The 27,040-nt window shown below is 40.8% G+C and overlaps 1 protein-coding gene across 1 annotated transcript in view; it reads left to right on the forward strand.

The window, feature by feature from the left end:
* The first annotated feature begins 1,074 nt into the window (after positions 1-1,074).
* ETNK1 (ethanolamine kinase 1) overlaps positions 1,075-27,040 on the forward strand; it is a 28,184-nt gene continuing 2,218 nt past the window's right edge. The window contains exons 1-6 of the mRNA XM_081880112.1: positions 1,075-1,697; positions 13,289-13,548; positions 16,427-16,567; positions 17,006-17,148; positions 22,970-23,053; positions 25,973-26,133. Of these exons, the coding sequence (XP_081736238.1) occupies positions 1,485-1,697; positions 13,289-13,548; positions 16,427-16,567; positions 17,006-17,148; positions 22,970-23,053; positions 25,973-26,133 (1,002 nt within the window). The 5' untranslated portion in view covers positions 1,075-1,484. The remainder of the gene's footprint in view (positions 1,698-13,288; positions 13,549-16,426; positions 16,568-17,005; positions 17,149-22,969; positions 23,054-25,972; positions 26,134-27,040) is intronic.

Genomic DNA, 27,040 nt, shown 5'->3' on the forward strand with positions numbered 1-27,040 from the left:
GGAATGGCTGCCATATTATGACAGTCATAGGAGGAGACTGATGGGTGCTGATCTTTCAGCTGTCCCATTTCCTCCTTCTGTTATGATTAATCAAACTGTGATCGATCATGGCAACTCTGCCTCAAATGAGTAAGACGTAAGGAAGACTTAAATGTTGTATTAAATCCATTTGTTTGTTTTAGAGCATTGGTACCCTGCTCTTCAGCCTGAAAGCCTCCCAGGGTGGTTTACACCCACCCACATCCCCCAGTCCCCTATCCGCAGGCTTACAATATTTATTTTAAAATGACACGCAAGGAAAAAGGGACAAGAAGGGAAGAGGAAAAAAATCAAACGTCGGACACCAATTTCTAAATAGTTGTTCCTGCAATCACCATCTGGCACAGTGGGCTTTTAGCAAAGTTGGTGGAATGAGCCCTACTTGAGCTGTGCACTCATAAAACGTTATTCACACGTAACATTCAAGTGTATGCAATCATTGGAACTGCACAGTTATTCCTATGTTCAAGTGTAAAGCCTTTGGATACCAGTTGAGCTGCAATGTTCTCATGTAATTTTCCGCAGCAAGAGTATGATCTGGGTGCGCTGCGGCTGTGGACACCGTAGCCGAGCTGTGCAAATCTACAAAGGGAACCTTCCTACGTCACACTCAATGAGCGTCTAATCTGTGTACACAAATGTCTGAGCGTCAGCCATTCCCCCCCCCCCCCCACGGCTGGTCCCTTTGCTAGGGGTGTTGCTAGGTCCTTAAAGGAGTTGGGGCAGGGTCCCTTGCAACTCTGTAATTCTGTCATATTTGGCAAAAAAAAAAAAAAGGAGTCATCGGAGAAAAAACGTGTCTGAGAAAAAGGCACGCCAATCGTGGACCATATAACTGAATGGGAGGGAGGTTTGGGTGCGGGGGAGGGGGAGAGAAGGGCGGAGACGCGAGCATTCCATTGACAGCGAAGGCGCGAGCGTTCCATTGACGGGGGCCCGCCCCCCGCGCTCTAGAGAACCAGCCCCGCCCACACCCGTCTCTCCCGGCATGCTCCGCGGCGAGAGAACCTCGGCGGAGAGGTCTGCGAAGAGAGTGTGTGTGTATATGTGTGTGTGTCTGTCGGCGTGAAGACGGAGAAGAGCATTGTGGGGGAGAAAAGCGAGGGCGGGGCCTACCAGAAAACCCGCATCTATAAATAGGCTGGCGGGAGTGGGGCGGAGCTTCCCCTTCCCAATCCCAGGAAACGGGGAAAGGGGCGTGGAGGGAGGAGAGCGAGAGGAGAAAGAAAGGCGAGCCAGCCAATCGCCGGCCGCCTCCTTGGCTGTCTCCCTCCGCCAGTTGGTCTCGCGCCGCTCAGTTGCCGGCTGCTCCCGCTCGCGTGACGACGACGACGACGACGACGACGCTGCTGCTGCTGCTGCCGCCGCTCCTCTTCGCCCGCCGCCGTCTCGCCCTGCTGCCGAGGCTCCGTCGCCGCCTGCGCTCGCCCGCCGCCGCCGCCTCCATGGCCAACTACATCCACGTGCCGCCGGGCTCGCCTGAGGTGCCCAAGCTGGACGTCGTCGTGAGCGAGAGGGACCCCGCTTCGGGGGCGGGCGGCGGCGGCGGCGGCGGCGATGGAGAAGGAGGAGGAGGCGGGCCCGGCTACCGCCGCGGGGCCCTCCGTCTCCTCAGCCAACTGAGGCCCGCCTGGAAGCCCGAGGAGGTGACGCTGAAGGTAACTACGGCTGAGGCGAAGCGGCGGAGGGCGGCTGTGAGGGGGAGAAAGAGAGAGCGAAGCGGGAGGAAGAGGAGGCAGGTTGTGGGGAGGGGGAGAGATGGCGGGCAGCCATTGTGGCGAGGCGAGGCGAGGCGAGGGAGGAGGAGGAGCGGCGGCGGCGGCGGCTCTGCCTTTCTCTTTCTGTCTCTCCTCAGCGCTTCCCTCTTGAGGGGGAGAATGAGAGAGAGAGAGAGAGAGGGAGAGAGCGAGCGGCTCGGGCAGCCTCGGCTTCCATTCCGCTCGAAGGAGGAGGTTGGGCAGGTTGGGCGTGCGCGCTGTGCCCGTGCGCTTCCAACTCGTACATGGACTACACGGAGGCGCGCGCTCACACGCGCACGTTTCTGTGCAAGGCGGACAAGTCGGAACCCGAGCCGTGTTCTAATTATAGAGCTGGAGGGGGGGGGAGAGAGAGAGGGGGGGGTGCGTGCTCGTATGGCGTGATGCGCCTGTGTATTAGAAGGAGAGAGCGCTTATATTCTAGTTACAGCTCAGATGATACACGATGGGGAGGAGTGTGTGTGTGTGAGAGAGTGATATGCCTGTGTGTCGTGTATGTATGTGATACATATGTGTGCGAGTGTGTGATACACGCATATTAAATACAAGTGTGTCATATGCTTGCACGTAATATATATGGGCATATATGATATGCCTGGGTATGATATACATGTGTGTGTAATACACTTGTGTGTAATATATGTGTGTTTATGTGACATGGCAGTGTGTAATATACGTGTGTGTGTGTGTGTGTGTGTGTGTGAGATACCTGTAGGTATGTTTGAGCTTTTATTCCAGCAACGTAGCTCAACAGATGCAGAATAGGAAGGAGTGCACATGTGATACATCTTTGTATCTGACTGAGCTTGTACTCTATTAATATAGCCTGAAGGATATAGGGCAGGGAGTTGCGTGTGTGTTGGTGAGCTTATATTCTTGTAGTATAGCCTGAAGTCTTATGTGTACTTGTGGGTGTGTATACCATGCATATAGAGAAAGGGAGAGTAAGCTATCCCTGCGCACCTTTCCTTAAAAAAAAACCTTACCTCTTGCTTCTCTCTTTTCACAGGGTTCATCTCTTCTCTCTTGCTTTCCCCCTCCCAACCCGGTTTCATGAGGCTATGATTGTTTTAAAACGGGATCCACCCTGAACTGATTTTCACACATAAAACATGCTAGTTTGCAGGAAGGGGGAAATGGAACAAGAGAGATGGGGGGTTGGGCTGGGCTGGGTTCCTTAGTATAGGTTGCCATGTAGGCTTTTGCAGTGTATAGCTTGAGAGGAAAGGGGTTGCCATGTAGCAAGCACACAACATCCATACAAATCTCAATTGAGAAAGTCAGCATTCTTTTATCTCCTTGTCTTTCCAGAAAAACCATAAGAAAAACTTGAATTTCTCTGTCAAGTTTTAGCCCAAAGTTAATGCTGGGAGGACAATATGTTCCTCCACCCTTTCCCCAATGCACTTTTCTTTGTAGAGGGATTTAAGCATTACAATAATAAAGCAGCAGGAGTTGAGTGAATACTCTTTTGTATTTTCTCTCAGAGAGCACATTGTAGTTATTCACCTTTTCCCTAAACATTGTCCCCGTCAAATCTTTCGCACTGTACTGAATAATTAAGCATGGGGCAGCTTTAGGTTATCACTTTCACCTCAAGGAAAGGTGTTAATGAACTATTGCATTGATGCAGCACATAGGAAATAAAGGCTAGATCCTAAACATTCTGAAGGAGAGGATGAGTAAAGTGGCATAAGCTTGCATACAACTAAGTTACACTCAGACCCACTAAAATTAATGAACCAAGTTAGTCCTTTCCTTTCAATTGGTCTTCTCTCTGTATGGCTAGCATTAGATATAACCCCTTGTCTTCCTTTCTTGTCTCTCAAGTCTTTTCAGGTGCAATGTCACCCTTCTAACCATTTTCTGCTTCAAAATGGGTGTTTACCCAATCTCAGAGGTTTTGCATTGTAGTAATAAACGTAGCATGTTAAGTTGATAAATTGAAATATCTATGTTAAATAGCTTTATTTTGCACTTTGTGGTGTATAGTTTTAAAGTGTGGGAGGGGAAGGGTTACAAACAGAATATAGCTGATATAAAACATTATACAAATATACCTTCTGTGGGTTAGCCAGAAAACCTTTTGGAGTTCCTTACTGCAAGAGATGCATTTATAGTAATAGCTTTTAAAAAATCTGCCCTGAATCTCTTGGATCAGGTAGGTTACAGGCAAACAGATATGACAGTAGAGGGTCTTGGCTCCTTAGTTGGTCTTAATATTGGGACAGGTTGTGGTCTTCATAAAAGTTGCTTTGTAGCTGTTATTTAAAAATTTCAACATTTGACTGGATTATCTTCCTGACATGGGTGTTGCAGAGCTTATTCGGCTTCTTGGTTAGGGATGTTGAAGATCTGTTTATGCTTGCTGATGTTCATACTTCTAAAAAATACACATCAGTGATATAGGTTTATTTGGGAAATTTTCAGTTGGCAATGAGGGAAAAAATCTTATGCCTTGGAGTGATTTAATTTAGCTTGCCTTTTTAACATGTATTTAGTAAACAAATCATTATTAGTTTTTTGTCCCAGTATCTGAAACATTTTATTTTAGACTATTAATTCACATTTAATGTGGTTTAAATGTTTTTTATTGGAATGCTTATGAAAATTCAAAATAGCATGTACTGCTCAAAAGTTAAGTTGCTGAAACTTGCTTACACTAAAATTTAGCAACTCAAAGAACTCTGACTTGCTGATGACAACTAATCTATTTCAGCAAAGTTCACTTCTTTTACACTTAGCTTGTCAGGGGCCCTCCAGTCTGATGACACTACAGGCACACACACCCTATTACACATAAGTGACATGCACAACTGCATATATGCATGGTGCCAGGAAATACATAAATAAATAGGTAGATTCAAACCAGGAAATGGCAGAAGAGAGCTGGAAAATCCTAGTTGTTTGCAAGGAGACCTATCCTGGACTCTGAAGAGGACTTCAGTGAGGGCAGAAGAAGCCCCAGAGAGACCAAAGAGATTTGTTTAGGCTGTTCCGCCTCCCCGCCTAGCAGCTGATTTCCACAGCAGCGCAGCAGCAGCCTCCCGCCAGCCCAAGAACTTCAACTGTTGTTGAAGAGGGAGATGTGTGGAGAGAAAGCTGTAGAGCAGGAGAAAGGGGCTTTTAGAAGGTTCTGTCTACTTACATGGTGTTTATTTATGTGCACGGGCGCCTGGAATATAACCCCCGCATAAGTGGGGGGACGCATGTTTCGATTTATTTACTTAAATATTATAAATACTTCCTCTCTAAATATATGTTGAAGGAGGTAGTGCAGTATTAAAATAAATAAGATCAACAGCTCTAAGCATGTACAAGAATTAAAAATCGATACAATACATAACCATCCCAGATAAACTCTTCTAAAATAACATATTTATTATTTTTACTCTCCCCTTTGCCTACAGATCAGTGATATTTATTCTCACATGATTTCTAGGGATAATCACCTAAAAACATTAATTACAATATTGTATTTGCAGTTTACATTATTACAAATTATGAAATACGTAGAAATGTTTCCATTTGAAAATGAATAAAAATTCTGCTTTGCAAAAAATTCTACCCCACATCAGTGACAGGGAGCATATATTATAATTATTACTATATTTATTTATACTCCATCTTTTTCCCTTGTGGGACTCAAGACAGTTTACAGATAAATATTAGAACTGTTAAAAACATAGAAAATAATCATTAAAAACAATTAAATACATATATATCTTAACTCTATTAAAACCATAGCAATGATTATAATAAAAATAGCATGGCACTAGTCATTTCATTAAAAACTGTCAGTTTCCAAAAGCCTGTTGGAACAAAGTCTTCACCTAGCTTCTCAAGGTGAGAGTTCCAAAGCCCTCTCCTTCATTCCTGCTAAGCATGCCTGTGAGGGTGGTCTCACTAGAAAGAGTAAATAGTGGTTAAACAGCTTAAATTTCAGTGGTACCTTGGTTAAAGAACAGTCCAGTTTACAAACAATTCACGAACTCCGCAAAACTGGAAGTAGTGTCCTGGTTTGCGAACTTTACCTCAGTAAGAACGGAATCTGAACGGTGGAAGGGCGCCGGTGGCGGGAGGCCTCATTAGGGAAAGTGCGCCTCGGTTTAAGAATGGTTTCAGTTTAAGAACGGACTTTCAGAACAGATTAAGTTTGTAAACTGAGATTAGTTTTGGCCTAGAGGCTATGTATAGCATTTCTGATTAGGTATGATTCAAATAGAATATTCTAGAACAGGAATGTACACACTTGTCTCTGGGAATTAATAATATTTCTATACAGCCCTTCATCTGAGAATCACAGGGTGGTTTACAATATAAAGCCACAAAAATTAATGGAGTTTCCTCCTGACCATTAGGACGCATGTCTTTAGCTGTAACATCCAATTCATTGTTTGACATGGATTATACTTGACTGGAAGTAGTTGCCCAATTCATATGTTGTAGCAAGCTGTTGTGCACTGTTCAAATTGGGTCCTCTGTGGCTAAGAGGAAACAAACCACAGTGCTGGCTTAGTTTTGCACGAGAAACGAGTGCTTGTGCTTCAAACTATGAGAGAAAGTTGAGTACAAATGCTGCTCAGTCACCGTGAGGCATAGTTTGTGACTGTGGCATTCCACAATGCATGAGTCAGTCTGTTTGAATTGAGCCATAGTGAATTAAATGTATTTATCTAGGGTATGTGTCCAGGATGGATGACTAGCCTTGGAGAAATGGAGCAGTTCATGACTACTGCCAGACCACTTGATTTCTATATTGGTCATGCCTGAAGAAGCGTTGCCTTCTGAAGCGTTATCAGCTGAAAAGTGTAGTGGCCAGTTGACTTCTGTGCTGCCAGAAAACAAGAGGCTTTGCTTCCTCTAGCAAGGAAGCCAAGCATGTTGGTGAATGAGGGACGTGCAATCCTTCTCCCTCGCTGCAACTATTATAGGAGCCAAGTGAGCTGGCAGAGAAGGTACAGAGCAATCCATTCCTTCTATACCATCCCATTCGGTTACTGGAATAGAATTCTGTGTTGTCATCTTGGAATTTCTAGTTACCATATGCAGGTATCTTGTGATTTAATATAAGGCTGCAATAAATGGATTTGTTTCAGATATAAACTCCTGAAATAGATAGCTTTCTGTCTGGTACCTTTCTTTACGCAGTACAAATTTGCATTCTCAAACAGGTGGTCCTCATTCACACTTCAAATATGTATTTTGAATATGTACTTGAAAATGAGTGCATTTGCACTTAATTTTACAAGCAGTGTTAGTTGGCGCCATCCCTGATGAATTAGTTATATGTGGTTCACATTGCTATTTTCAGTGAGGACTGCTGCTCTTCATTGTGCATGTTGAGAAGAAGGCACTAAATAGTAATTATCTCATTTTTCTTAGTGTTGCGTGAGGAAGAATGACTATTGTGTTGCCTTTTTGAAAAGGATACTTTAACCAACTATTTCTGTTAAAGAAGTAACAAATAGTTACTTGAAGCTCTGGTCTATCTCTTTCTCCTAGAAGTTTGGAACTTCTGCTGAACAAACATAATGGCTAGTGCCAATGTAGAGGTGAATCTGGTTGTGAGCTGTTTTGAAGAACACACCCATCGATCATATGTGATTTGGTTGAAACAACCCACCAAACAAAAATTGAGTAGAATAATTAGAAGACCGAATATAAAATTAGATGAATTAAGGGCTTACATCTAAGCAATAAAATTCAACAGTTTGCAACAGGATAAATGTTTCTACAGCTGATTTAACTAACAGTATTATGTAGTACACTGACAACTTTCAGCTGTTGGGACAGATTACTCCATAATAGAACAGAAGTCATAAAACCTAGTTTGAGAAGATCCTTGGCTGAATGCTTTAAATTTGATATCTGCTTGTGCTGTTCCTTATATCATTTTATTATTTTTTATATATTGTTACAGGTTTTCTAAAAATGCTTTATACGCTGTTGATGTTTGGGGGTGTTTACTTTGTGAGCCACTCAGTTGTAAGACGAGGAGAAAGTGGTATAAGATTTTTTAAAAATGTAAATATATATATATATATATATATATATATATATATATATATATATATATATATATATTGTGTGTAAGATTAGTATAGCCTGGACAACTGAGGGAAGACTAGTTCACTCAAGACCAGGCCATGGAAGTTGAGTGTTTTTTGCATGCTATATTCTGAGTGGGTCTTTTATTGTAATATAGATTATGAAAGTGCCAACAAATTCTGGTAATACGAATGTGAAACTGAACAGGGAAACAGCACTTCCTCCAGTTGTATTGTTTTAATATCTTTTAGTGAACCATGTCTCTACCCTGTAGAATTTTCAGAAATGGCTATTCCTAAACTAAACTGCAGCAAGTTAGCTGAAGGTTGGCATACTAGCTCCATTGTAGAGGGGTGTTCTGTTTTGTTTTTTACTTAGCAGCAGCATTATATTGCAGCTTCAAGTTTCACTTAGCCAGTGTACTAATTGCTATTTTGGAGTTATGTTAAGCTTTGGCATTCACCTTTTAAAAGTCTAACCATTATCAACTCAGGTAGGTAGCCATGTTGAAGCAAAATATAAAAAATCCTTCCAGTGGCACCTTAAAAAGCAACTAAGTTAGTTATTGGTATGAGCTTTTGTGTGCATGCACATCAACTCAGTGGATTATCTTTAATTACAGCCTTTGTCATTCGTTACAGTTTAGAATAGAGCTTGACCTATTACCACATTCCTTTTTTCTAAGGCTGCTGTCCTACACACACTCACCTCAGTGGGACTTAACTTTTGAGTAGACCTGAGTATAGGTCTGTAAGCTGTTTTAAATTGTTCTTAATATTGTTTTATTATTATTATTAAAAAAAAACCCTGCTGTAACCTACTCTGGGACCTCAGGTTTTTGAATGTGTCCTTGAGTTCAAAAAGGTTGGCTGCCTCTAGGATGCACTCTCAAACTAGATGTGGTCACATGACTTCCTGGCTTGCATGATACGCTGTCATTTTCAATGACTATTACCCAGCTACTTTTCTTTTTAACATACAGAGCTCAATTCTAGAACCTGGAGTTATGGACAAATCTTTCATGTAGTTCTATGGTTTGGGATCTACTCTCCAGTGATCTGACTTTTTGAGACTTCCGTTACTAAGATTCTTTTATTGTGCAGGTCAACTATGGTCTTGTTCTGTTCACTTGCACCTTAAACCTTAGTACGTAATTCTTGTCAAATTATCTGGCTTCCTGCTATGTTTGCATGAGAGCTGATACTCATTAGTTTTTTCACACCAGAAGTTTTGTTTAGCAGCACAAGTTTCTACTATGGCACCGACAATTCAGTTACTTCTACTTACTTCTATCTAACTCTTAACCATAACATTTTTGATGTAAAAATAAGACATTTCTCCTTTCCATTTTGAAAATACAGGTACTATTAATAAAAAAGAAGAGATTATTACTAGAATGTTAATAGAATACTTGAATTGGTAAATAGTTCAGTGACATGTATTTTATGACATTATGCAACAGCTATTTTGTAATCTAGATTAGAATCATCTGGTCATGTGACATAATGTGACAAACTATGAGGCCTGGAGCAACTACATAGTAATCACCCTATGAAAACTGAAGCATGTGCTTTATGATCCTTTATAAGCAAATGGCTATAGCACTCTGTTTCTGGATTGTTGTATAATTTGGTTTGCATGGGTCTAGGTGCTAGAGAAAGTAATTTAGATCTAGATTTTGCTGTTTTGCTTTTAAACAGAATTGTTTGCACATTGGCACACTGAGGAGAAACGAATGACTTAAATGACTGACCCTTTAGCTTCAGCAATTAAAGCATTTGGATAAGTATGAAATTTATGGAGATGAGATTCTAATCCTCTTTCAAAGTATTGCTGCTGCTTGTCTTTTAAGAGTATTACAAATCCATGTAGAAATACCAATTAATTAAACCCCATCAATGTTTTAAATGCTTTTGTAGTTGTATCCTTACAATAACCCTGTGGGTTGGCTAGGAGAGACTGGTTCATAATCATAATAATGACTGTTAAAGCAGAGAACTGATTTCTGATCCAGGTAACTCACCTCATGTGCTATAGCTACCAATAAAACAGGTAAAACACACCTGCATTTTAATTTGGATGAAGTACTGCTTGTGTCATAAGCGTAACTTTTGTGAGTGCACTTGAAATTGGCTTGCTTTGTTGGACAGATTTGGCACTTGCACAGTGTAGACAGAACTGCAGTTTGAGGTGTTGTAACTTAGTTGTACAGTGAATCACTAATCACCCTCCCCACCTTGGCTCTCCATGTCCTAAGCATCTGTTTTGTGGAATACCTTTGTTACCAGCAGTCAGCCAAGCCTGAAGTTCATGTACTTAAAAGATTTACTGAAAAGGCAATAGAAGATTGCTGAGTATATTCAGCAAAGTCCCACAGTGACATCCAGTGTCTAAAATATGCAACTGCAGGAAAGAAAATATTAACATAAGTAATGGAGCAGGGTGCACAAGGGCTATATGACCCACAAAAAGTGTGTGTGTGTGTGTGTGGCCAGCCGTATGGCCCAAGAGATACTTTTGCAATCATGGATTTGATTGTCACCCAACCCAGTCTTCACCTTCTCAGGCCCTCACCCAACTCACTTCTATCACCTCACTTCATTCTCTGTGGAGAAGAACCTTCTACCTGCTTGTGCTTTCCCAGAGTGGGCTGCACTGTCTGGAGGACTCTGGAGGGCTGGATGGAATCAGGCTATAGGCTCCTCACCCATGCATTAGAGTACTTTATTTTTGCTACCGTTCTGTCAAACAAGACTTGTCAACCTTGTGGCCCACTGACTTTTGCACAGTCTTGTGCACAATGGCCATTGTGGTAGAGTGAGTACCATGGATTTTGACTGAGGAGACCAGGGTGCAAATGGACATCACTGGATTACTGGGAGGATAAAATGGGGTACCGCTATATATACAGTAGCACCATGACATACTCAAAGGATGGGTCCTTGCCCTGATGACCCCATAGTTTAAATTTATATGGAGGCGAGGGATAAGAGATAAGGGTCACCAAGGGTAAATGTGTGCATTTGTAGTTAGACTTTATTTCATTTGTGGATGGGGATTTAAACCTTAATGGAAAGTCTTAAGTTTGAGGAAATTCTGGGAGGAAGTTAAAGACATAGGCAGCAAGCGAGAATTGAGCAGTTTTAGGACCACTTCAAAATGGCTGAAAGTGGTAGAGCTTAGAAAATGAAGACTGCATTTTGCAGTTTCCCATAAGTAGCTGTTGGACCATCTTTACTCTTATGTGTTGAATTGTTTTCAATTTCATACTATCAGCTAGTTTTGGATACAGTCCACAATGGGGGTGGGGGGAAGCATGCAAGAAATATTTAGGGTGGAAGGGACTAGCACAACTGTGGTCTTCACAAGACAGGGCTCATCAAAATTGTTAGTAATACATTTTGCAGGCAGTATAGCATCTGTTTAAACATTGATAAAGATTGAAGTTACCCCTTGCTTGGAACTGGCAGTACTACTCTGTTAACTTGACCTCCCTGGCTTATAGATATTAGAGCAAGAAAAATGGTGCTTGAATGAGTCAGAATTGACTGCATTAACTTAGATTATTTCTGTGCATGTAGAATTCCTTAATGTATGTCATTAATCACATTAGTAATTCAGCAATTCATATCATATTTTTGTATTCCATGTTGCTCATTTTAATTTCTGGTCTGTGTAAGGGCATAAATTCAAAATAAATATGCAATATAGCTTAAAATCATTATCTTAATGTCTATTATTAGTCTGCCTCTGCTGTTAACTTTATGAGCAGGACTTTTCATGTGTTTCATTCTGTAATTCATAGTGTCTTTAGCAACTTCTTCAGGCAGTGTCATGCCCTGGTAAACATGCCATTATATTAGGCAATACAGTTTTTGCATTGGAATATATTATTTTATTCTAGGAAATACTGTGTCATACTTGAATATTGATCCCTTTTTGTGTGTGTGTAAAATATTGTGTATCTTGGGCCCTATACTGTAACTAACATGACAGTATAGTCCAAGAGATCACAGAAACCAAAACAGCTGTGTGTAAACATCAATCCATCAGTGAGAAACTATACAAAAACATGTGCCAATGAAGTTGTTTTCAAATTCATCCTAAATAAATTCAACCACATGGCATACAGCTGTTTGGAATATAAAATCTAAGGAGCTAGAGGTGGGGTGGTGACACTGGGTGAGGGAGCAGTTTTTCTGTTTGTGGAAGACTTCACTAATTTATGTTACTGACTACTAGAAACCTGATTATTATTTTTTAAACTTTAGCTTATCAGTGTGATTAAATATCTCTGCGTAGCTTTTGTGAATGCAAAAAATGTCAAATCAGTTCATTTAAAATGTTTTCTTGTGTGGTCTTGTAACACTTGGGGAGTTGTGTTTTATCTTGTACTAAGAGACAAAGTTTGCTGCTATAAGGAGTACATAAGTATTGTCATTCTGTAGCTGGTGAAAAATCTGTCTAGTCCAGCAACCTGCCACTATAAGGAACAATGGTTGGCAGCCCTGGGGAATGTGCCAGGGGGTGGGGTGACAATAGCCACTCTGTGTGTTCCTAGCATCTGATGCTGGATTTGCAGTGTCTTTGAACAGAGACTCTATTTTCAGTTATCCCAGCTAATAGCCATTGTTGGCACATCCACTTGTCTGTTCTAAGCTAGTGGCAGTCAGTACATCTTGTGGCAATGAACTACAAAGCTAACTGAGAAGTACTTCCATTCCAATGTGTAAAGATAATATTTTCTTCTTTGGAAGACATTTGCAAGATGGCCACTTGGACTTATCCCTTTGTATTTATCATTACTACAAAGTAGACAAGTTTGGCTTGACCAAGGTATCCTTTCATCACAGGAGAGTACTCCAGCACTCACTACAAGAGGAGGTTGTCTTATTTGTCTCTGGAGATACTGCTTCTGAGCAACCACCTCTTTTGACCAAGAATGAAGAGGTGGACTTGCCATAAAGGGTTCTTGTCGGCGAGGAGTGCAGCATATGGGCCTGTCCTGCAGGTCTAAGCTGAATTTGTGTGGATTGGTGGGATGCATTTGTGCACTCACCCCTGAGAGAGTAGTCAGGTACTCATTGACAACCTTCCTTGGAGTATTTTGGTTGTCTTGTTCTATCCTCCTGCTGTGGGACTGAATCTGTCAATCCCCAAAGGCAGGCACAGCATTGTGGGAAGCAGACTCTGCCATAGTGCATTGCAGCATGTCAGTCTCTCCTGCCTTCACGAAGGAGCACCTGTTCTCACTCTTGTGAAACAGGAAGCCATGAATGACTGTAGCTGTTCCTGCTTTATCTGTAAGCCGTATTGAGACCCTGTTAGGGGAAATAGGGGTATAAATAAATATACAGTAGTGGTGGTAGTAGTAGTAGTGATAGTAGTGATAGTAGTAGTAAGTTTTAATTAAAACAAATCTGAATTACTCTTCCTTACAGGTATTTACAGATGGAATCACCAATAAGCTTATTGGCTGTTACGTGGGTGAGGAAATGGATGATGTTGTCCTTGTTAGAATTTATGGAAATAAAACAGAGCTGTTAGTTGATCGAGAGGAAGAAGTGAAGAGCTTCCGTGTGTTGCAGGCCCACGGCTGTGCTCCACAACTTTACTGTACTTTCCGCAACGGCCTGTGCTATGAGTTTATGGAAGGCGAAGCACTGGATCCGGAACATGTGTGCAACCCAGAGATTTTTCGGTAAGCCCTTCAGCACTCTTTCTTCTAAAGAGTGATGTTAGGTATATTCCCATGCTGCATATTCCATAGGGCTCTCTGGTGCCTGATGCCCCATTCCTGAGACAATGCTATTTTTGAGGATGAATAGATACTTAGAGGATTGACCGTAAGTATAGGCAGCTGATACAATATTGTATTGTATTGTTACCCAGCCATTCCTCTATTTGTTGGCTAAAACACTGGCTCATGCTGTGGTCACCTGCCATCTTAACTACTGTAACTTTCTTTTTTCTGACATGCTTTTGTTACTTCTCTGTCCGTAATGGCTGCCAGAGCAATTCAGTTGCCATTGTTCGAACCAGGTGGCACACCCATTTCAAATGTCTTTACTGGTTCCCCATTGCTTCGGCCTCTGACACATTTAACGTAGTCTTTCCTTGAAGTCTCTTCATGCACTTGCCCCTCCTTAATTTTCTTAATCTGTCTTGCAATGTGTTCTTTCCATTGTTTTTCTAGTTTGGCTGTCCTTTGTCACCCAAAGAGATCTGATTGTTTGCTTATTCTGTCTTTTTCTATCCTTCCTTGTTCCCAGAACTTTTCCAGAATAATCTGCATGGGACATTCAAACGTGACTATGTGGAACATAATAGACATTGATACAATTACTTTTTCAAATTTGTGAGATCGGCCTTCCCAGCCTGATGAACTCCAGATGTTCTGGCCAAAACTCTCATCAGCCCCAGACAGCTTGGATAAGGGAAGATGGGAGTTGTCCAAAACATTTGAAACCAGATTGGGGAACCCTGTATTAGACTATTGTGAAGGCAAGTCTGTCCATCTTGAGCACTTCAGCCTGTGATGGCTCTAGGAACATTGTGGCACACTTGCGACTTAATTGGTTTTTCCTCTCTTCTCTGACAACTATTTAGGGCCAGATTTCTTACATTCACAAGAGATTTAAAAGTTTCATTTTACCTTTGACTGGCAGCAGGGCCAATTTGATGACTTTGTGATTAGTAGAGCTGTTCAGTCATCAAGCTTGTTCTTCAGACCACTGGAAGAATGCTGCTCTCAGTTTCATTAAGACTGGTGATAGTTTGCATTTTGGAGGGAACACTCCACAAGAGAGGGTGTTCAAAAAAGGGTAAGAGGCTGCCATCTCTGCAGGCAACAGGCGACATAACTGGGCTCCTGAGCCCCACAGGTGTGCCGCAGAAAGATTGTAGTTGGTTAAGGGAGCCATGGACTCAAAAAGGTTTAAAACTTCTGCCATTACAAATATCAAGGACCACAGAACCATCCTAAGCAATAAGCAAAGTTTTTGAAGTTACTGCCAGCCAGAGCAGAAACTTAACAAAATGTGGTGCTGATGGACAATAATTGCTGTTCTAAAGATGTCAGTAATGAATGATCTTGCTTTATGGAGCATTTAATCTGCCTGTTAACATATCCTATTGAACTTCAGATTCATGTATACCACTGCATTTCAGTGTAATTTATCATATTTAGCACAGCAGTTCATAACATTTTTGGGGGTCACAGATCCCTTTGAGAATCTGAAAGCTGTGAACCTCCTCCCCATATCCCCCCAACAAGGGCAATTTTCAAAGTAACAGGAAGGAGATCTCCCCTTTTGTGCTCAGTTCACGGACCTGTTGGGGTCCATGGACCACAGGTGAGAAACCCCTGTTTTTTTGCAGACAAGTAGAAGCAAAGAGAAGAATTTAGGAAAGTCATCATGTATTTTATATTTATATCAAAATTATACACATTTTTTACGCCCAATTGGTTTTTAAGGTCATATACGAAAAATTAAAATTTAATTTAATTTATAAACCAATGCACAATGTCTTGAGTACAGAAATATAGTATATCCAAACAAAAAAACCAGGAGCCTAATTAGTGAGACAGCTAGCCAGGATATTATGCATTTCTAAATGAGATGGACTTTACCAGCTGCTGAAGGGAAAGTGCTGGACATGCCTCCTTGGGGAGGGAGTTCACATTTTGGACGCTGCAGTCAAGAAGGTCCTATCCAGTGTTTGGTTCATCATGATTCTTGAAGGCAGTGGGATGCTACACAGCCTCCCAGGAAAGGCTTCATGAACAGGTGTGGAAGTGTAGGAGGCCCTGTAAATACCTCTGTTCCAAACAATTTAAAGCTTTACAAGAGATAGTGAGGATCTTGAATTGGGCGCAGAAACAACTAATTCTGATCTCACACTAGGGAGCAAGATACTCCAAAAACAGGCCCACACTGGTGCTGTGGCCTCCAACTGCAGTTTCAAGAAGTAAAAAAAAAAAAAAGGTTGATCCACATAGGGTTTGTTGCAGTAGACTAACCTGGTTGTGTTTTATGCCACAGATGCCACTTGAGCACCCAGGAGCATTCTCAGTCTGCATACTGGATCCTTCAAGAAATCATATCCTCAGCCAGAACTGACTGTACACCTAATCCCAGATCAGTTTTCCTACTCATGTTTTTGAATTAAGTCTCAGCCTATTTACCCTAGCCTCTCATGACCTCAGCTTCCAAGAAACAGTTATTAAATTTTTGTGTGTGCTTTAAAATAATAAGATATATATTTTTATACTCCACCCCTTCTCTCATGACAGCCCAGGGTGGCAAACAGTAAAAATGCAGTGTAAAAAGCAAAACTAGAACCACAATACAAAATGCAGTGAACAGTATTAATTAATATTAATTATGCAAATTGTGTCACTTCAAAGGCCTGCTGGAACAAATAGGTCCTAAGCTGCCATTTAATAATGACAACATTTCATTACTCCTCCCACCCTATTAATGTGCTTCTAATAGATTCTCAGTGTTCCGAGCTGAAATAATGTATTTGTAATTATACAAAGGATTTATTCTGGTATAAATTTCACTTTATTGCAGGCTCATAGCCAGACAGCTTGCTAAAATACATGCTATTCATGCTCACAATGGATGGATCCCCAAGTCTAACTTGTGGTTGAAGATGGGAAAATACTTCTCTCTCATTCCAACAGAATTTGCTGACGAGGAGTTGCACAAAAGGTGAATGCCTATTCTTGTTTCTATGATTGTAGCCTTCTAAAGCTTGTTAATGAAGATGGAAGCGTTAAACTGATCGTACCCATGTTCATTTTAGAAATGTGAAATATATCCATAGTGCTTTTCATGTTGCTTAGGGGACTTTAACCCGGGAACCAATTTCCCCAGTGTGGAAGGATGTGAGGGTCCAGAATTGGCCTCCACAGTCACGGACTGTGTTAAAACCGTGTTTATGGAAGACAATATTACTCGGCTACTAGTGATCGCCAAAGAAGAAGAAGAAGAAGAAGTTGTTTATTGAATAATATGACTGAAATAATGAGAGAATGGAGAAAACCACATTTCTGATTAAAGTGTTGAGAACTGTTTTCTGTTGGTGCTGTCTGAAAGTTTTGAAATTATTATTTACACATGTACCCTCCCTTTTCTTAAACTCAAAAGGTTTATAGCTGATGTACCAAGTCCTCAAATCCTTCAAGAGGAAATGGCATGGATGAAAGAGAGACTGTCCAACCTGGGTTCCCCAGTGGTACTTTGTCACAATGATCTGTTGTGTAAAAATATAATCTACAATGGAAAACAAGGTAGGTATTGAACACAGCTGTAAGTAACCTTTAAGGCTTGTTTTGTATTGCCTAATACACAACAGTAAATTGTGGTGGGTGGATAATGACAACTGTACTTCGTTTTAAATAACATCTAACTATTTATACTTTATTACCATTTGTTGCTTGATGCAAACTTTGTGTCATAGCAGTTGTTGTATAGAATTGTTGCTGATAACTATAACTGATACTTTAATTAATATTTAATAGTTTACAGAAAAAAATAATTTTTACCATAATAATTTTATTATTCCACTGTGTTGACAGCAGAAATTTCAAGCTGAATTGTTGTTGTGTAACTGTCCTTGATCCAGATTTTACTGTTTCAAACAGCCTTGGGAGCAAATGTCTCCAGGTTACTGTGTATTATCTTTGTATTCTGATTTGTCAGATATATTGATGACACCGAGGAATTCTACATGATGAATTCTACATGGTGAAGTATCTGGAAAGATACTTTCCAAGGCTCTCTTTATACGCTGATGATGAGGTACATAGGTATCTTTAAAGTTGAAGATTTGTTTGTAAATATATTTGAGGTCAGAGGTATTCTGAAGACTGGGAAATTGGATTTGTTTTCATTGTCAGTTTCAACTGTTGGTGTTTGAATAAATGAATCACCTATAGCTTCTTAATTTTGGTGATGTGATAAATTTAGTTATTATATTAAACATTTTAAACCCCTTTAAAAGTAACATTAGAAATGGATATTCTTTGCCCTTTGGGGAGTGGTTTTTCCTCTCTTGCTGGTATTAACCATGTGTTTGTGTTTTGTGTGCACCGGTACAAAAAATGGTCCTATTATAAACTAGAGATTGCAAGCATGGTTTGAAACTTGTAATCCGTGTTTATAATATTGTTTGCATAGACCTTGTAACAAAACCATAGTTAATTCTAGGAAAAGAACGGGAAATAATTCTGGGTGCGGGCGGAAATGTGAATACCCAAGGCTGAGTTCTGATTTGCAAAAGATATCTTGCAGGGAACCAGCATTTCCTGTGCTCCAATTTTGTCTGAGCTTAATCAAACTGGTATGTTCATATTGAAGGAAATGCAGCATTTAGGAACTAGAAATTTGGATTTATAGAATATTGTTTTAAAACAGATAAATTTATCAGGAAGTTGGCATGGCGAATGTGACCCAAATAAATTATTTGAAAGGAAACTGCACACAAAGATAGGTCTTTTAAATATATTTCCTCTACAACAGTTCCCACAGCTGTTGAGGCAAGCTTCTCCTTTAAAAACAAACAAACAGAAACCGAACTAGACTAGCATTTGAAATTTCCAATTTCCTGGCACTAGAGGCATGTCTCTCTCTCTACCTTCAGTGTGGTCAAGTAATATTCGCCTAAGGTTGTGCAAAAAATAATAGTATGCATGTCATACTATTCAATGTATTTTGCATGGCTACAGTGCTCATTTGTTTTTTCTGCCTTCCCATTCTAAACAATCAAATGCCTTCCAAACTTTTTATGAAAGGTGTAACATTGGCTCTTCCTGGGGACCTATATATGTTGTGCTGCAATGTGTATTACCACAAGGGTCCTTTGGCCCACAGATGAGTCTAAGAGGAAAAAAGATGGCCATTTGGGAGGCTTTTCTATATCACACTCCTTAGATTTTACTTTGCAGTCCTAAAATATTTTGAAAAGAGATATGTAAACCTAATCGAATTATGTGTGAATTATTCAAATTTGAGAAAAGTGACTTTTCTGCATAGGCACTTTGTTATTATTTATTAAATTTATGTACCACCCTTCATCTGAAGATAACAGGGCAGTTTACAACATACTGGAACCATTTTTACTAAATACCCCAAGACAAAAAGTTCAGAATTGAACACTGTCAGAGTTTCTAGGCTTGACACCCCCCCCCCTTTTGAAACAAATCTGCTGTCATTTTCTTTTGTAAACAGAGTGGAGAATAAATCAGTGAGAGCAGTGCATCATTTAAGAGCATTTCTGCAAAAACCAGTGTGTGAGTGTTTAGCACTTGGGAACAGGGAGGGGGAGAGGGAGAATTCTAAATACGGGGAAATGCTTGCAACTCTTTAAAAACGGGGTAAATACTAAGTGTGTAGTGCATTAAGTATTCACAGCAAGGAAAGATCTTTTGTGACTATGTTTTCAGTGTGAAAGTTGCAGTTAGCAAATTATAGCCATGCTATTATTTGATAACTTCCACCTCAAGAGGTCTTGTGAATTATCTCTAGCAGTGCTGAAGACTTCTGCAATGCTGAAATGTTGAGCACTGCTTTTATCTTAGAATAAATAAACCATGAATAAAAGTCTGGCACTGTGTATTGTCTTGTACTGGGCACAATGTTTATGAATCTGGTGCATAATAGTATTTTAAGAGGAACTATATACTTTTGCAGTGGAAACTCAGCTTTAACTTTTAACTTAACCTGGTCATGCAGTGAAATAAAAATCATGCAGTTAAAATATTGCTGCCATGCTAAAAATGTTTTGCAAGCTACTTGAAAGAAGCACGTGTCTCTCTGGATTTTCTTCCCTTTTAAACTATCTTCTTTACTTAAAACTTTTTATTCTGATTTTAATCTTTTGGCCCACAGTACTAATGTGCCACATTGATTACTCCTTTAATTTTATCCCTGTGAAAAGTTGGCCTCTGGTAATATAAAGTCCATTATATTAATTATTTGCTAGAGGAGAGTGGTTCACAGCTATGTCTTAAAGTTACCATATGGGCTTTCAATTGTTTATAAAATAGGAAAATATTTATAAATATATTTTATAAAATATCTGAATGTCTGTTTATAACACTTCACATAAAATAAGGGTTCCAAAATGCCTTCTTCCAGCACATTCTAACTTTACAAACTTAACAAACTTGGTCCGATTTTCATTTATATATAATAATTTTTAAATCTATAATATTTAGTTTTAATATGCCAGGTGAAGCTGCTGCCTCTTTCTGCTTTACTAATTCAGGCTACTAACATTCAGGATGTTAAATGTTTTAAGTTGTATTGCCTTGCATAGAACACCTATAATTGCCAGCTATCATTTATGAATAAGCAGCTTGCTGAATAGCTTTAGCATTTGTTCTTACTGCTAGTCTTTTGTCGGGACTTTACACTTTACACTTCATTTACACTTTTAAGAAGAAACCATGGAAGTCTAGCTCTGGCATTCGTATTTCACTCTCCCAGCAATAACATAGTGTACTGCTGCAGTTGTCTCTGTATTGACTCTAAATCCAAGTGCATTTATGTATCTCCCTGTCCCATTTTCTAGTTTTTCTTTCTGGTAGAACTGTCCTGAGAAGCTGTTCACCATTTCAAAGCCCCAGTTGTTATGGAACAGCTAGGATTACTTCTAATTTTCATTTGAGGCTCTTGAAAGGGTTGGCTTGTATTCAATGCAGTGTGAGCATAAAGAGAATTCCCTGCTCTCCCAACTCCAGTCAGGGTACCAAGCCTGGGTGTAGAGCAGGGTGGAAGGGGAAATTGTGTCAGCTGCTCCCACCCAATTCCCCCCAGTTGCTTGCGCTGCATTGAATTCAACCTACTGGTCACAAAATCAGGCATTCAATAAGTGATAGTTTAAGATTTTCAAAAGTGTCCACAGTCTTTGCTCGCATTTTAAACTGTAACGATAATCTCTTTGATATAAGGAGAAGAATGTTTCAAAGTAGTTAATTTCATCTTGGCACATTGTTGGAAAGAATAGCTGCCCTTCAAGAAAAACATGCTTACTGATTCTGCCGCACAGTTGAAGAGCATTACGCTTAAAAGTTGAAATTACGAAACATAGATGAAACAGATGAGGGAAAGAATAAATAGAAATAACTGGGTTATATAGAAGAAAAAAAGAGGGAACATTCATGGAAACATTGAGAGGGATAGAAGTAGAGGTTTGATAGGTGAGAATTGTTTTAATGTTTATTTGATAAAAAAGGAAACTATAAATAAACTTACTTTAAAAACAGCATGGCACAAACATGGGGGGACGGGACAGGGGATGGACGAAATTATGCTTGCCAACACCCAAGTTTCATTGAAGCCCCAAAATCGAAGGGAGCAGTGCATCTTGAACATTTGTATTTCTTGCAAAACTTAAAATTTAAGGCTGAGTTCCACTGTGATGTCAGTCTAGAACAGGAGGACCAGTGAAATGCAGAACTTTTCTCTTTAAAGTTTTGTGTCTTGTCAAATATGAGTTTGCCAAATTTTCTTCATCTGCTACAGATTAGGTATGCCATTGTTGCTGCCAAGTGGCGGCGTGCACCGTGCTACTTAAAGGCACTGACTGGAGGTTTATCGCATCACTTGTTCGCATGCACCTCCCCCCTAGGAGAGCACGGAGCCTGGTAACAGCCTCATCTGTATCTTAGCTTCATTTTCTTATTTTGTAATACTGTTAATTATTCCTGGAAATTAGCATTTGAATAAAAGCAAGGGTTGTCTGGTGGTGATGATGGCACTGCAGACCTATATTTTAATGTATATAAGCTTGAATCCAAACAATGTTTATCTTTAAATAACTGTCTTACATTTTGTATATGCAGGCCTTTCACCTGCCATCTTTATTGGATTTTTTTTTTTTTTAATGTGGACATATGCATTAAAACAATGTGTTTGGGCAAAACAAGATTTAAACCAGAATTGATTTTTTTACTAGTATATCTTTATGAAACAAGTTGAGTACTTTAGGAAATGGCATTCATTTAGAGGCTACAACAACTAGTTTCATGATTTGCCAGTAGGGTCTAAATGATTTGTCTGCAAGCTTGCTGTTAATGCATTGGTGTGGGAGCCTCTGTAGAAACTCCATTGATTTAAAGTATAGTCTAAAAACTTTCTTGTAAACTCTTAAGGGAATGTATATGCTACAGTCCTGTATTGGTTTTATAACTTAACGGTCATCATGTCACCCAAAGAATCCTGTTAAAAACTGTAGTTATGGAGAGACTGAGATTCCTGGCCCCCTTACAGAACAATAATTCCCTTCCAGAACTATAAGTTAACTTGATTTAGATCTATTTCATTTCTGTAGTGCAGATAAGGCGTACTAGCAAAATGTTCATGCAGTGGGCAAACCTAATGCACCAGGTTTAACAACAAAATGTTTCCCATCACAACCCAGTATTGTCCCCTAATCAGTCATACTGCTAGTCTCTCCCACTCAAAAGTCTTCAAGATTTGAGATGTATATCCATTCTTCCCAAATTGTTTTGAAACTCTCTAATGGTGCTACTAGAATTCTTCAAAATTTAAATTTTAGTTTAAAATGTGAGGAAAGCTTAACTAAAAGATTACTGAATTCCTCTCTCAGTATTGTCTCTTATAATGGATTATACAGCTTTTTTGTTTTGATATTTTAGAATAATTTGCCAGGGAGAATATGTGCCGAAATGTAAATAAAATAAAAACTCTTTAAAGCGTTCAGTCTTGTGTGAAGGAAGAAATGGCTATACAAAATAGCGTAGCACACATTCCCTTGTGCAAAATTACTAGCATTGCATTAAAAAACAAACACCCAGTAAGGATGCTAGCTAATCAAAGAAGTATTATATGTTCATTACTGATGCCCCTGGTGGCACAAAAGCAGATGTGATGATTAGAGATCTTAAGCTCTCTAGTGAGACTGTGGTCAGTATATATCTTTATTAAAGTTGTTAAAACGAACAAAAACACGGCCCTAACCTTGAATGTCTTAAAGTGCATGCATCTGAGCACAACAGGCCGACACACTGGCAAGTGGCTAAAGACACAGTGAAGCTTTGGGGTTACTGCCTTGTGCTTACTCTTTATTTTTTGTGTCTCGTGTAGGTGACGTTAAGTTCATTGACTATGAGTACTGTGGATACAATTACCTGGCTTATGACATTGGGAACCACTTCAATGAATTTGCAGGTAGTTTACTTGGTTTGCTTATATTACATCTCATTTAAAGCTCTATTGTTGAGATCTGGATTAGTTGTTAATATTGAGATTGATATGTCTAGGCTTGCAATATTTCAAAAAGTAAAATTCCTGACACCCCCAAAGTCGTTCAGGTGTTTTGTGTGTGTGTGTGTGGTTTTTTTAGGAAATCTCTAAAAACAAACAACCCCCCCCCCCAAGCATATTGAGTAGCCAATTCTTCTAGCAGGGAAAGAAAGGGGGTGAAACCTAGGGGAAAAAAACCTCTGGAAACCCCTCCCTGGAAAAAACAAAAACGGCCAAGTCCTATTGCATCCCCTTTTCCAACATAGCCCCCCACCTTACATTCCTCACTACTACACCCCACCCAGCTGCTCAGGCCCCCAACAGCCCTTAGAAATATGTAGTGAGGCGCCGCCACCTTTCTCCCCACCACAACCTCAAATTTACCACAGCCGGTTTTGTTCCCCTTCCTCCTAGTTTGCTGCCCCTCGCTATCCAGGCCTATCCAGATCTTGTTTAAACTCTTTCCTGCCCATGCTTACACATACACACACACACATTATCTGCCTGGGCCCCATCTCCACCTTTATGATGCTGCAGCTGGAAGGGGACGGTGACCCCTTGCCTCCCCTGGCAACACAAGGAGGTGCCTCCTGCCATGTACCCGGTGGGCAAACTGTACCAACACCGCTACCTCAACCCCCTCGGGCGGGGTGGCTGCGCCAGCAGCTCCCGAGCTCCCAGCTGCAGTCCCTCTCTCAATGCCACTGCCGCTATGACTGAGCCACCTGCAGGACACGCCTGGCACGGGGTCCCTTTTTCAATATGCTAGGGGCGGCTAGGCCGCTGCTTCACCTACCTTCCTCCTCCGCCAAGGGAAGTGACCTCTTGTCACTTCCATTGCCACTGGGGCTCAGCCTCCCCTGGGAGAAGAAAAAACCCCAAAAGCAGAAAACGGGGGGAAATGGGTTGCCATATGTTCAGGAAATTCTGGAGATCTCTTAACATTCAAAATTTCCCCCCTGGACTCCATTTTAGGTGTCTCATTTCCGTAATGTCCGGAATTTTTTGGATGTATGGCAAGCCTAAATATGTCTCTGTTCAGGCGTTCACTCTCCTTTCCCATTGTGAGCAGTGATCCTTACTACTCCTCCTTCCCTCCCATCCGGTCCTCAGTCCATGCAGGACAATGGCTGAAGTGGGACTGGAGGAAGGATCCCACGGTGGGGTTTGAACACAGATACTGAATCTTATACAAACTCGAGGAGACGATGTTTCAAGATCCTCATGATTCTCAAATGATCCCACCATGCAGAAGAAATGGCTGAGCAGGTCATATGTCATTGGCTATGTGGGGTTTTTTTAAGGATCGTCCTACTCGTGTGTAATGGGACGCTGGTGGCGCTGTGGGTTAAACCACAGAGCCTAGGACTTGCCGATCAGAAGGTCGGCGGTTCGAATCCCCGCGACGGGGTGAGCTCCCGTTGCTCGATCCCTGCTTCTGCCAACCTAGCAGTTCGAAAGCATGTCAAAGTGCAAGTAGATAAATAGGTACCGTTCCAGCGGGAAGGTAAACGGTGTTTCTGTACACTGCTCTGGTTCGCCAGAAGCGGCTTAGTCATGCTGGCCACATGACCCGGAAGCTGTATGCCGGCTCCCTCGGCCAATAAAGCGAGATGAGCGCTGCAACCCCAAGAGTCAGTCATGACTGGACCTAATCGTCAGGAGTCCCTTTACCTTTTTACTCTTGTGTAGGACCCTGGCACATGCCCGACTGGCAAGTTCTCTCCCTTCTGGTTTGTCGTTCGGGAGCTTCAAAAGCTTTCTTCAGCCCGAAGATCACAGCGACTGATACCAAAAGCATCAGCACACTTACAATCCTGCAGAGTATTTGCAGTTTGCGTAACGGAACTCAGTAGCACAGCATCTTGGCTAATCTGATTTATTTACATATAATACACTCGGAGCATTCTGACTCGGTTCCTTCCTCTTTCTCATCAGACAGCAAAGAGAAAAAGAAACAAAGGACAATAGTCCCACTTCACGGAACACAGTAACATAAACATCCTGTCTCTGTCACTTCCCACACTGTGGAATGAAAACATACACCGTCATGTGATAGATAACAATCTCATGACTGCAAACATGGAGCAAGAATCCTAACATTTTTAGCCTCCTGTACCTTTTATCACTTTTTTTTATTTATCAGTTATAATCCACTTTTCCTCCAAGGAACTCAAGGTGGCATAGTTTCTCTCATCTTCACAACAATCCTGAGAGGTAGGTTAGGCTGTGAGATAGCGATTGGCCCAAGGTCACCCAACAAGCTTCATGGCTTAGCAGGGAAGTGAGCGCTGGTCTCATCGGTCTAAGACAGAGAACAAGTGAAAGTTAACATCCATAGATAAAGCATACACTTGGTTCTGCCACACAGGAGTATCATCCACCAAGGTACATGTTTTCGTAGAGCAAAAAGTTTGCATGCTTTAGTACTGAAAAATCATAATGTATTTTGCCTCGGTATATGTACAGTTGTACCTTTGGAAGTCAAATGGAATCTGTTCCGGAAGTCCATTTGACTTCAAAATGTTCGGAAACCAAAGCGCGGCTTCTGATTGGCTGCAGAAAGCTCCTGCAGCCAATCGGAAGCCATGGAAGCTGCGTTGGATGTTCAGCTTCCAAAAATAGTTCGCAAACTGGAACAGTCACTTCCAGGTTTGCGGCGTTCGGGAGCCAAACGTTCAAGGAGTAAGCTGTTTGAAAACCAAGGTATGACTGTACTGTTCCATGTTATTACTTCTAACACCAGGACACACACATCTGTTATGCATGTTAGCTAATGACAGTGCAGAAGAAACATTTCTGGAAATACTAGGCTTTTTTTAAAAAAAAACAATTGTCTCTTAGGTGTGAGTGAGGTTGACTATAGCCTCTATCCAAGCCGAAAACTGCAAGAGCAGTGGCTGAGATCTTACCTGGAAGCCTACAAGGAGTATAAAGGATTTGGAACAGATGTGACTGAGAAAGAGGTTGAGGTGCTTTACGTCCAAGTCAACCAGTTTGCTCTGGTAAGTTTAAGTTTTTTTGGCTTAATAAATTTCAGATAAACTCTCTTTCAGTTTAAGTAACAGAGAGAGAGAGTGGAACCTCGGTTTTCAAACATACTCCATTCCGGAAGACCGTTCAACTTCCGAAATGGTTGAAAACTGAGGATCAAAGGGCTGTTGGCAAAGTCTGTGGTGAAAATTGAGAAATGCGCCTCGGAAGCCGTTTGAAAATGGAAGCATTCACTTCCGGGTTTTCGGTGTTTGGCTTCCAAAACATTCTGCAGCCAAGACATTAAAAAACCGAGGTTCCACTGTACCATATTTACGTGAATCTAATGCACACCCTAATTTTTGCGATGTAATTTGGCAAAAAAATGCATTACATTCGAGTAATTGCGGTAATACATACACATAGTATGAATGTTACATAATGCTTCTACAGATCTTTTAGGTTGGCAGCTGTTTTGCACACGAATGAATGGCTTAGAGTTGTCTTTAGATCGTTGAAATGTGAAATAAAATATTCTTGGGCCATCTCACTGCTACATGAGACAAGATCCAGGAAAGGCCACAGAAATCTGCAAAAGGAAAATACTATACAGCGAAACCTAATCTGTTGGGATATGTATTTGTGTCCTGACATCATTGTTGTAAACGTCATGGTTGTTGTGAAATATTCTTCCTTGCACAAGAGCACTTAATGGGCTGAATGCAGCTAAGAGAACACACTTGCCTTTCTTTGATTCATGTTCAGGCTGCTTGGCATAAAGCTCTGGGTGTGGAGGTGGGCTCCTCCAGCTTATTGATAAAAGGGTAGTGACCGAAGGCAGGAAGTGCACAAGAAAGTTGAGGAAGGGTTGCCTTGAAGCCCTCAGCTTTACTCTTGCTTCCTTCATCTGAGGTGGTTCTCTTCAGCCTTGGCCTTTAA

Source organism: Podarcis erhardii (assembly GCF_964252035.2).
Source record: "Podarcis erhardii genome assembly, chromosome: 10".
Classification (NCBI taxonomy): domain Eukaryota; kingdom Metazoa; phylum Chordata; class Lepidosauria; order Squamata; family Lacertidae; genus Podarcis; species Podarcis erhardii.